This window comes from Rutidosis leptorrhynchoides, chromosome 2, assembly GCF_046630445.1.
Source record: "Rutidosis leptorrhynchoides isolate AG116_Rl617_1_P2 chromosome 2, CSIRO_AGI_Rlap_v1, whole genome shotgun sequence".
NCBI lineage: Eukaryota > Viridiplantae > Streptophyta > Magnoliopsida > Asterales > Asteraceae > Rutidosis > Rutidosis leptorrhynchoides.
The window spans coordinates 142,564,117-142,576,841 of NC_092334.1; the positions used below are offsets into that span (position 1 = coordinate 142,564,117).

Genomic DNA, 12,725 nt, shown 5'->3' on the forward strand with positions numbered 1-12,725 from the left:
ATATGATTTATGTTAGTATCTTTTAGATTTTGTATAAATTATACTCCTTTAATTTAATGTAAATATTAGTAGTAATTTCTATTAATTATATGATGATCAGTTTATTTGCTTCCATTTTTCCTTCGTATTATCTGGATTGCTTCCATTTTGCTTAGGGTTTATCATCACAACATAGTTTTTAATTACAGTAATACATTTTAACATGAACCAATCAATGGGGCTGCACGAATTTATGTTCTTTATGCTAATAGAAACATAGAACACCCAAAAAGGTGATTCCTTTTTAATGTTTGTTGTTGACTAGCTCTGCTTTACTTGTATATATGTTTGTATGCAATTTGCTGTTGACTTGTTGCTTAAAACTGTCACCGGCCATTAGTCCCTTTTTGATCTAAAGTTCAACTAATATACCTTAAAAGGAAGGATTCCATTTGTTTTATTTCTTTTATGTTTTGTCTCTACTGCAGAATTCAATCGAGTCCAGAATTGAATTCAACTACTCATATTCTTTTATTTTCTTAACTGCAGAATTCAATGCTCATATTCTTTTATTTTCTCTACTGCAGAATTCAATGCTAATAATTCTATTCCAAGTAAATGTGAAAAGGCTAGGGGTCGTGTTCAATTCGCATCATTAATTAGATCACTAACTAACATCATTAATTACATCATTAACTATATATTGTTTGGGTGAGTTACTTTGCAATCATGTAAACTGAATATATATACACTGAATACGCATTGAGAAACATAACCTATTTCTGCATTAATGTTGGTTTGGGAGCTCATTAAGAAACATAAAAACTTTACACGTTTGTTTATCCTGCAAAAGAAACAATCATGTTTTTTGGGCTATGTTTTAACTATTGATCGACAACCATGTTTATTCAATGAATTGTTAAGGGTGTACCGATGGAAAATCGGCATCGATATGGAAGGAGTATTGGATAGAAATGTTGTTGAGAAATGTGAATTATAAGTTGTAAAATGTGTAGGCTCAATAGATTGTAAAACACACGATTACATATAAAAAAAAACGAGTACAAAAAAAAACACACAATTACATAAAAAACACTAGTACATAAACTAGATACCGATTAATCGGTATAATAACCATCCGCACTACCATCGGTTTCGTGCGGAAGATCGTCCCAAATGTGTTTGGTATACAACACGACATTTGTGGATTTGATTATTGCGGTTCCGAGTAGCCACGCCCATTTATCGTTATCGTGAAGCCACTCGAACACCTTGTTCTCGGGATTCCAATATGCAAACTGCGAAATCTCATCGCAGTCCGCGTTTCGCCTTAAATAATCAAACATTTCGTCAACTCGAAGCCCATTGACCGGCACATCTGCATAATCGACCCCCCCACCGTCTTAGCGGTCCATGTCATCGGAAAAGAAACCGCCGCCGTGAATCTCGAACGTAACAATGTTTCCGAAAGCCATTTTTGAGTATAAAAGATTGAGAGTCAAATGGGTTTGAAAAATAAAAATTGAGAGTGAAATGGGTTCGAAAGTGTAAAAATTTGAGAGTGAAATGGTGTATATATATATGAAATGGGAGGGGTAAAAAAAAGAAAAAATAGGCTGATCAGTAGCTGTTGGGAAAAAGAAAAGAAAAAAACAAACGTGGGCCCCACAAATGTGCCGTTAGAAAATAAAAATTGAATCCATTAAATGTAGTCTGGCCCAACTACAATTTCCAGCTTAAATCTGGCCCAACTATATTTTTTTAATTTTAGAAACAAAAGAGACATAAAATGGATTTGAACCCAGGTCAATCACTTGAAATAATAACACACAAGCCACTATGCCATCAATGCTTTTGAATGTTTAATGGAAGTTCACTTATATAATACTTTAGTCATTTTTGTAACAAAAGTGCAATAATACGACTTTAGTAAGTGTCCTAATATAGTCATATGATAGTTAGGACCTTAAATACCCAAGCGTCCTATTTTTCTGACCTTATTATCTTGTTGGTTGATCATTATGAGACACCAACAACATAGTGTCCTATTAAGTACATTTTTATGCAACTACAAATTTAAGGGTCCTAAGAGTTAGGACCTCAAATACCCAAGCGTCCTATTGTTGTGACCGTATTATCTTGTTGGTTGATCAATATGAGACACCAACAAGATAGTGTCCTATTAAGTACATTTTTATGCAACTACGAATTTAAGGGTCCTAAGAGCTAGGACCTCAAATACCCAAGCGTCCTTTTGTTGTGACCTTATTATAAAAGCGTCCTAAAAAATAATAGGACCCCAAAATTGTGTGTCATATTAAACATCTTTTTAGGACAAAGATTTATAAGCGTATCAACAATATGACTCAAAAATTAGGAGTCCTAAAAAATAATAGGACCACAAAATTGTGTGTCATATCAAACATCTTTTTAGGACAAAGATTTATAAGCGTATCAACAATATGACCCAAAAATTAGGTGTCCTAAATAATAATAGGACCCCAAAATTGTTTGTCATATCAAACATCTTTTTAGGACAAAGATTTATAAGCGTATCAACAATATGACCCAATAATTAGGTGTCCTAAAAAATAATAGGACCCCAAAATTGTGTGTCATATCAAACATCTTTTTAAGACAAAGATTTATAAGCGTATCAATAATATGACCCAAAAATTATGTGTCCTATTCTTAGGACCCCACTTTATTAGCTTAGGATATCATAGGACCCGAAGAATTACCCTGTCCCAATTTTTAGTCGCTTAGGATGTTTTTTCGCAGGGGTCCCAGACGAGGGGTCCTAAGAACGCAGTTTTCTTGTTGTGTAAGGCGGTGCAAGATAGGAAAAAATCTTATGCCGATAAAGGAAGATGACCGATTGAGTTTCACGAAGGTGACATGGTGATGCTTAAGGTTTCACCATGGAAGGGTGTTATTCGGTTTCGAAAACGAGGAGAGTTAGCTCCTCGGTTTATTGGTCCTTTCAAGGTTTTGGCACGTGTTGGCGAGGTTGCTTATAGACTAGAGTTGCCCGAAGAGCTTGCGTGTAACAACCCAACCCGAAATGGACACGAAAATATTTTTTTTAGAGAAGTCAGGTTGGCCTGACAGGCTTAGCCTGCGGCGCGGTCAACCCAGCCGCGGCGCGGCTTAACACAGTTCCAAATGGTCAGAAACTGCAAAACCCTCGACATCCAAATCCAGTTTTAGTCCACGGCGCACCCATATGGGCCGCGGCGCGGCTCGTCTCTCTTGCAGATTCTAACCTATCAAAATTACCCAAGTGCCAATTTTCGCAAACACAAGATCCAATGTTTCAAAAGGCTTCGCGCCACATCAATAAACAAAGTTATCATGTTATAAGACTCCCGTTCAAATATTTGACCACCGAGCATCATTGCTCATTACAATTCAAAATATAAGTTTCGACCACAAAAAGTTTAACTTTCAAACGACACCTAGAACATGGTGTTTGGGGTTTAAACTACCCATATCTTGGTCGAACTTTCAAAAGCTAATTTCCCGAGAGTCACTAATCCAACTGAATACCTTTGCCCTTATCCACGTCGGAGCCTAAAAAGGTAAACAACGAGAGGGTAAGCTAACGCTTAGTGAATGCAATAATTACACATACACATATATAACCCATCTATTTGCAATCACACCCACCAAATACCTCATACCGACTTGAAACTCAAATAGCATGTCATCATACCAGTAATACTAACAAGTCGTGCAGTACACAAAACCGCATTAGCATATACTCAACCCAATATATATATATAATATGCTACACAATCACAACACAATATGGTTAACCATAAACGCTATGGTGCTACCGGCTCATGGTTCACACCATACGCATTTGAGTCATACTCCTTTATAGTGCTACCGGCTCGTGGTTCACACTTTGGCAATACCGGCTAGTGGTTCACGCCTTGTTTATAGTGCTACCGGCTCGTGGTTCACACTTCATTTTATAGTGCTACCGGCTCGTGGTTCACACTTGATGCTACCGGCTCGTGGTTCACATCGCGACACTCGTCGCTTACATGTTATGGGACTACCGGCTCGATGGTTCATACCATAACATTCACAAATAAATACGCTATATACATATACGTATAATTACTCCACTCACCTTAAAGTCTTTTGTGAAAGATAGTCGAGCTTGCACCCTTCAATGTAACGTACCTATTACATTATGCATATAATCAATCACAAACTCAAGTTGGTCACCCAACACACTTACCATCCTAGGGTCATTTTGACCCACGGTGTAATTTCGACCATTTGCCCCTTTAACCCTAAAATTGGGTCAACTTTGCCAAAACCCTAACACATGCCAAATATGGTCTTAAAACACTTCTCAACACAAGGTTATTGCATTTTCACACACATTAACCAACTTAGGTCATCAAAGACTCGTTTGACCCGTTTCAAGGCTAACACACTCATTTGGGTCACTAACAAACCCAAATACACCCACTCACTTTAAACACCAAGTGTGCTCATGATTTACTAACATTTAAGACCCATATACCCAATTTAACATTTCAAAATCCTAGGTTAGTCATCTTTGAGTCCTCATTACCCAAATTTACCCAAAAACCCCCAAATCACTAACAATTGGGTTTTATGTTCATCTTTAACCCAAACCCTAACCCCTAAACAATTAAAACAAGGAAATCAAGGTTAAGAGTTACCACTACAATTAAAATGTAGCTAGGTACAAGATGAACAACTTTAAAGTACGCTCTTTAACCCGAAACAAGCTTCTTCCTTCACGATTTGAGCTTTCTCACACAAGAATTACTCTCTCTCTCTCTCTAGAATTGAAGTGGATATGAAGTGTTGGTTGAAAATGGAGTAAATGAAGATCTAGATCTGATCTTGGGGCTTTAAATTCGTCCCCAAGTGAATTTACCAAAAAGCCCCTTTTAAATATCTTCTAAAAAGGAAAGTTGGCCCATCAGACACCAGACGCGCTGCGGGCCTTAAGGCCGCGCCGCGGCCCAAAACAGAAAAGCGAGGCCGCCAGCTTTTATATGTACAAAAGTGTACATTTCGAACTTGGGTCTTACATTGTGGGAATCCATAACACGTTTCATGTTTCCCATCTCCGTAAGTGTCGTGCGGATGACTCGACTTGGGTGCCGTTAGATGAGATTACCTTGAACAACAAGCTAGAGTACGTTGAAGAACCGATAGCTATTCTTGATGAGAAGGTCAAATTGTTGCGTAACAAAGAAGTGAGGACTTTTAAAGTCCAATGGCGACATCGAAAGGGTTCCGAGTTTACGTGGGAATCCGAAGAGTTTGTTTTGGTTTATCTTCCGGCTTGTCATGCGGCTTGGATCGCGAGGACGCGCTCCGATTCAAGTGGGGGAGAGTTGTAACATCCCGTTTTTCCCATACATGTCTAAGGTACATATTTAATCATTGGTATGCTTATAACTCGTTCGTTTATGTGATTAAACAAGTTAAAGTGTTAGTTGATGTATATATATATATGTATATGTATATGTATATATATATATATATATATATATATATATATATATATATATATATATATATATATATATATATATATATATATATATATATATATATATATATATATAAAAGAATGAATGCGTGTATAAGTATATGCATAGATCTTGATAAGTGTCGAGTCTTGTGAGACCATTTGGTGAAGGCTAGGTGAATATAGGAGGCGGAATTGGAGTGTACAAGTCGCAAATCGGTGGTTAGATTCAATTGTCAAAAAGCTGGTCAGGTACAGCCTTCTGTCGCGCCGCGACATTTCACATCAATCAGAATCAGGAGTTGTGCAAAGTAGCTCAAAAGTTTAGTTAAGTGACGCGCCGCGACAATATGGGGTCCCGCCGCGACCATCTGGGTAGTCTGGGTCCGAAATTAGTTATAAAGTGAGGGGTTCAAGGGTATATTCGTCTTTTCGCGTGTAGATCTGATTGGGACTTTAAATCCCAGCCACTTATCTCATTTTATGCATTTCTTTTCCATTTTCTTCTCCATTATCCTCTCAAAACACAAAACCCACTTAGATTAAACTTGAGATTTGAAGGTGAAGAATTGAGATTCAATCCTTGGAGCAAGAAGTAAAGTTGTTCTTCTTGTTCTTAGCTACGAGTGGATAGTGTTGGTAAGTCTTAACTTCGTATTTTGAGTTTTAGTTAATTTATGGCTAGGGTTTGGCCATTTGAGACTTGTAAGACCCATTTGAGGATTTAATGGGTGAATTTAGGTTAATTTGATGTAAGGAAACCCTAATAGCTATAATCTAGGGTTTGGTCATATGAATTGAGGGTGTAAGGGTTAAATGGTGTTGTTAGTCACTATTACACTTGTTAAATGATGAAGGTTTTGTAAATGGGTTAAGTTTGACCAAAATTTGTAAGTCTAAGTATTAAAATGGGTCAAATGAGTAATGTTGACCTAGTTTGGGCAAGATGGGTATGAAAATACCCTAGATGGTGTTAGTTGTTGATGTTGGACTATAATCACTAGCTTTTAGTGATTTATAATGAGTCTTGGCCATTAATGGGCGGTTTTGGTGTAAATGGGTTATTTAATGCAATCGGGTCATTAAATGCTCAAGTATTAAATGTTGGCGTCTAGTCCAACGAGTTTGTGTATTGAAAGTGTACTTAATGTATTAGGTACCTTGCTTTGAAGCTTTCGGGAATTAAAATCATCACCTTGGCGTTAAGGTGAGTGGGATATTTATGCACGTATGTATATAGTATATTTATTTGTATGCTATGGCATGACCCACGGAGCCGGGAGTGCCATAGTGTGTGTGAGTGTGCTATGATGTGAACCACGGAGCCGGTAGCATCCAAGTGTGAACCATAGAGCCGGTAGCACTATAAAATTAGGTGTGAACCACGGAGCCAGTAGCACCGAAGTGTGAACCACGGAGCCATTAGCACTATAAAAGAGTATGACTCGAAAGCGTAGTGACGTGAACCACGGAGCCGGTAGCGTCATAGCATTGCGTATGGTGTGAACCACGGAGCCGGTAGCACCATGACGTGTGTATGGTTGACCATATAGTTTTTGTATGTATTGTAGTGTAGCACATTATATTTTGGAGTATATGCTATTGTATTTGCTAGTTGCGGTATTGGAGGTTATTAGCTTTACATTTGGAGTTCGTATGCTAATATTATATTGCTAGCATGTTGTGGTATATGTGTAGGTGGTCGCAAGTAGGTATATTATATATGCATGTGTATAGTACTTATTGCACTCACTAAGCGTTAGCTTACCCCTCTCGTTGTTTATCTTTTTAGATGCATGTGTTGAGAAGGGAAAAGGGGTTGTTGGGTACTAGGTGTCCCTTGATGATGCTTGATGAAGCTTTTTGGAAGTCAACCTAGAGTTTTGGGTAGTTTAGCCCCAAACCATGCTCAAGTGTCGTTTGGATTAAAACTATCATTTTTGTATGGGTAGAACTTGTATTACATTTGTTAAGGGTCGTTGAGCCGTTTGTAAACATTAAACTTGTGACATTGTTTGAACGGGTTGTATGTAACCGTTAATTTGGGCGTTAATGGTTTATTATTTAAAAAAAAAATTTGTCGTGTTAAATACGGGTTGGGTTGTTTCAGTTTTAGTGCTACATGATGTTTTATTGAGAACATGTGCTTAATTAATGGTGGATATTAAGATTAAAAGATCATAAGTGCTTAAATGTACTTTTAAAAAATGTCAAGTGATCAATTCTAAATAGAGTTTTGCAACTTATTAACAGTAATAACTGCATCAACACCTGGAGTAACTGCATCAAGTACCACTTTTTTGCTTTTCTTATGTGCCATTTCACCCCAAATATTAGCACAAAATTATATTAGAATAATAGATACTCCACATAGGTCAATAACATTATAAAACAACATATCAACATTAACCAACCAATAAATAAAATGCAAAACATACGAATTATTTAATAAAAAATATATAAAATACATCAACTTTAAAAAATAACAAAAACAAAATTAAATACCTTATTACAATAGCAATAGATTGAAGAAGCCTAATGGGTTAAAATATTGCAGAATTCGAAATTCCAACTTCAAAGAACAAAAAAGAAAAAAAAACATTAATTGAAGAAATCAAAAAAATCTACTTACATTTGTGGATGAATGATAAACTTGTTGAGAATGTAAGCACAAAAACACCATTTTTGCAGCAAAAACCACCGCTGTCGATGGTTTTCCGATAGATATCCCTGCCTTAATTCCGTCACATGTAGCTCTAATCGGTAATTTCTTCATTGGATTTGATAAGCTGATCAAAGAAATTGATTATTATCAATTATCAATTCAAATATATATGTTATCACTATCAGATAAAAAGACCAATTAATAGGTAAGTGATAATACATGTTCACTACAACTGAACTGCTACAACCTACAAATACAACAACGAATCAGGAGAAAGCAAATACAAATCTACACTTACAAATTAATCTGACAGACTTGGTCGTCCAACAATGATTCCTGCAACAATAACAAAGTAATAAGAATCGATGTGGTTGGATAGTTTTTCAAGACGAATTATATAATTGAGCAAAACATTATAAATACTCAAATTGATTCAACTTACATCACACTAATTTTTTTTTAGGAAACACATTATCTGCTAATGAATGAAACAACACTTAAATTAGCAAAAACAAAAACCTATGTTAACGCCAGTACCTGTAGTCGTGGTCTTTCTGAAACCCTAATTAAGGTTAACCGCAAAAGTTGAGTAATCTGATGTATCTCTGAAACCCCAAAAATAAGATTAATTATAACGTATCTCACCGATTAACGATTTTAGAAGATCAGGTGTGTTTCAAACTGGTGGCGGCATCGATTGTGATGGATCGCAATGTTGTTGTTAAACCAATCGATTCTTGAAATCGGTAGCAGACGAAATTAAGCGGCGATGTTGAAGAATCGGTTGAAGAATTAATTGGATTACAATCCGATTGAAGAATGGATTGAAGAATTGATTGAGTTTAGGGTTTTTTTGGATCGAATAGGTTGAAAAACTTATTTACGATTTTAAGGTGTAGGGCGGTTTGTGGAATCCGAAAGCACCGTTTGAAACTGCTTTATTTGATTTCAAAATTTGCCCAGTTGGAATTCCATGTAAGCAGCCTACTAAATTTCGAACCAATAAACAGTTAACACGTAGGACGTCACGTGGACACGATGAAGGAGGAGCCGACACCTAGGACTCAATCCCTTGATTTATAATATTGTATTGATTAGAGCAAATTTGGAGTACTATTGATGAATAGTACCCCTTCCAAGCTTAATCGACTAGTACGTTGTGTAGAAACAGTTGTACTCACAAGGCTCAGTACTAAGTTACATCAATTTATTTATTTATTTTTTTATTTTACCATTTCCCTCTCATTTTCCCTACCATTTTTACTAAAGGCGTGAAAATTTTTTTTTTACCATTTTGTTTTTAAACTTATTTTTCTGACAAAAACGTTATCCTTCCTTTTTATTTTGCTATCTTTTTCCTTATAATTTCCACTTAACTTTCGTCAACAACATTTTCTTACAATTTTTACTAGTTATTTAGAAATAAATCATGATTAATTGTTTAACTATTTATTTACTATCTAATAGACAAAGATGATGAATAGTAATCAGGGGCATTTTCGTTCTTTCACATTTTTTATGTTATCACCTTTTCTTTCCTTTGTAAAAAAAAACCCCAAACTTTGTTCAAAAATTAAAACCGGCCCCCCCAAACAGGGGGTAAACTGTCAAAGAACCATTTTACTAATAAATCTTAACTAAACTCCAACCAAATATTTGACGGGTCATATCTTCTCACTTGCAACGCGTTATATTTTTCTGATACCATCGTTAAACTCGAAATAATTTTAGGAACACAGTGTCAATAACTATACGCAAAACGGACGCTTTTTAAAAAAACGTTAAATATTTGAGGTACTTTTCATACACGTTGATTTTGCGTTAAATTTTTAAACGTCGACAATTCCATAGCGAAACGCGGAAATGCATATATATTGTTAATTTAAAATAACATTTAAATCTTTCACGAATTATACCTTTTAATTCGACTCGAGTTGCTCTTCAACGACATCATCATTAACCACGAAATAATTTTACAAACAAATGCAATAAAAAATTGAAAACTGAACGCCTAGCACGAAGAGAGGTTCGTAAACTAGTTTTTACCATTCATGAATCTTACGGGCTTATTTGATATAATAATGAACGCATTTATCATAATTAAATTTTTATTTGATTTTTAAAAACCTAGTAAACCTAATAAAATTCGGGTGGGGCGAATACACACGTGTCCGATTCTTTTTACTCTCTAAAAACCAATTCAGTACGATCCTTATTCATTCATATCTACAAATCTATCAATTAATCAACCCACCGGAGATCTGAGAAGTATGTCGGGCGAAGAGCATCAATTTGAATCAAAGGCCGATGCCGGTGCTTCCAAATCCTACCGCCGGCAACCCAGTACTATCCGTATAGGTGATTACATCGTCATCGACAACCGTGCTTGCGAGGTTTAATATTCATCTCTCTGTTACTTAAATCCTGCCATCGGTTGTTGTTAAGTGGGTGTTGATTTGACTTTGAATAGTGGTGAATTAGGGTTTTTTTTTTTTTTTTTTTTTTTATTTTTATTTTTTTAATTTTAGCATATTTGTTAGATGTGTGGTTATTTATTCATTATGCTTATGTATTATATTAAAGCTTGACATAATAATTGAATTTGGATAAGAGGCTGATTGATTAGTACTATAACTCAAGGTAAGAATTATTCAAGTTATAAGGGCCACTTGAGTGTAACATGGGATATCTGACCTAAATCCATTGTATGTCATAATTGGATGCATGTATGAATGAGTCTTTCCGTTTGAGTAGATGTAAATTGATTATTTGCTGTTGTAACTTGATAGAATAAACATGGATGGATGTTTAGCTAATCGTATTTTTGCTTGTGATATCGAACCAAGTCTACTTTCATGTTTGTCTGTTGTTCTCTGATCCCTTGCTTAGTTTGTTTTAATTATACAGTGATGATGCTTTTTTACAGTACACATACATATATGTTATGGTTTTCTGTCCTTTTAACCAAATTTAAATTCAAATAGGTTTTTGACGTATCTACCTACAAGATTCGCAAGCACGGTACTCCTAAGTATCGCTTTGTTGCAGTTGACATCTTTAATTTGAAAACGCATGAATATGTTGTGCCATCTTATTATGACTGTGATGTGAGTAATCCTTGTTTTCTTGGCCTTTTTACCACGTTTATTGTTGTAAATTCGTTTTTGAGTACTAACGGGTCCATGTGTAATATCTGTTTTACAGGTTCCTCATGTCAACATTACTGATTACCCGCTTATTGATGCCACTAAGGATGGATTTGTACGGTTTATTCTATAAAGGCTTGTTATGTGAATTAGTAGAATCTAGAATGTTACGCTTACTTTGATTTTAAACTATCTCAGGTGATTTTGTTGACTGAAAATGGCAACACCAAAAATGACGTAAAGCTCCCAACTGAGTGTGGTCTCATGACACAGGTATGTCATGCCATACAGACTCATTCTCTATATTTTAAATAACTGTATACACTTCATGTTTACATTTCAAACAATTTAGTATCTTTTTTGTATTTGTTTGTTGTTGTTTTATAGAAGTTATGAAATACATATGTAGACGAAATCTTTCACATAGACCCATAATTGAAGTAATATGTTGGACTATTTTTCTTTTTTTTTTTCTTTTTTTTCTTTTTTTTTTGTGAAATTACTTGCATTCATTTATTTATGATGACGACTTTAGATTAATATATGTCATTTAGCTGAGGTCTTTACATAAGATGTAATTATATGGAGTGTCATGGGAGAAGTAAAACTTTAAGTTTTAATTACTATCTTATTTTAAGTTGCAACTCATAAGCTTTGTGCTAGTAACACTTCCAAGATATAACTGCAATATTTTAGCTTTAGTTGCAACTGATAAACATTAAGCTGGTCAAAACTTGGTCCAACAGAAATACTTTCTGTCAAAAAGTATATAACAATCTTAGATATATTTGGTGTTAAATACAATTATGGAAGGATTTATATTCTGTTGTTGTTCCTGTTAATAAATTTTGTTAACGGATTGTGTGATTGACAGATAATGGATGGTTTTGACATGGGTAAGGAACTGGTCGCGAGTGTGATGTCTGTAATGGGAGAGGAGCACATTTGTGCTATCAAGGACATTAGCGAATAGCGACACACAATAATATTATCCGTGTGAACTTTTGCATTATCAACACAATAATATCATCCATGTAATTGTTGACTATTTTCTGTTTGGTTACCTGAACATAAAAGTATTTTGAACTCATGTCTATGTGCATCCAATAAAATGCATTTGTTGTTTATTTGCGTGTGGTTGTATTGTATGTTTGATCCTTACTTATTATCTAAGGAGATAACATAAGTTTTAACTTATGGATAAAGTTTGTTCACATGTCAGATAATTACTCAGGATTTTGGTTCAGTAGTTAGAATAATATAGCAGATAATAATATAGCAGATTGTTGTGACTTTTTTCTCCGTTGGTCCCTGTATTATACCTCATATTGCTAACAGCGTCCCAGAGTTATTTATCTTCAGAATCCTTCGTTTTGCAATAAATTTGCAATCAGCATCGCTCCGT

The 12,725-nt window shown here is 35.2% G+C and overlaps 1 protein-coding gene across 1 annotated transcript; it reads left to right on the top strand.

The window, feature by feature from the left end:
- Positions 1-10,334: 10,334 nt before the first annotated feature.
- Positions 10,335-12,447, top strand: LOC139891459 (eukaryotic translation initiation factor 5A-like). The gene is made up of 5 exons (XM_071874429.1): positions 10,335-10,567; positions 11,159-11,281; positions 11,379-11,435; positions 11,519-11,593; positions 12,195-12,447. The coding sequence occupies exons 1-5, from the start codon at positions 10,445-10,447 to the stop codon at positions 12,291-12,293; spliced, it is 477 nt and encodes a 158-aa protein (XP_071730530.1). The 5' UTR covers positions 10,335-10,444; the 3' UTR covers positions 12,294-12,447.
- Positions 12,448-12,725: the final 278 nt, after the last annotated feature.

What these genes read in the sequence shown, in the direction of transcription:
- LOC139891459 (XM_071874429.1), top strand. Translation starts at nt 10,445, where the DNA reads ATGTCGGGCGAAGAGCATCAATTTGAATCAAAGGCCGATGCCGGTGCT. An exon ending in ATGCCACTAAGGATGGATTT is followed by an intron (nt 11,436 to 11,518) that starts GTACGGTTTATT and finishes AAACTATCTCAG; the next exon opens with GTGATTTTGTTGACTGAAAA. An exon ending in AGTGTGGTCTCATGACACAG is followed by an intron (nt 11,594 to 12,194) that starts GTATGTCATGCC and finishes TGTGATTGACAG; the next exon opens with ATAATGGATGGTTTTGACAT.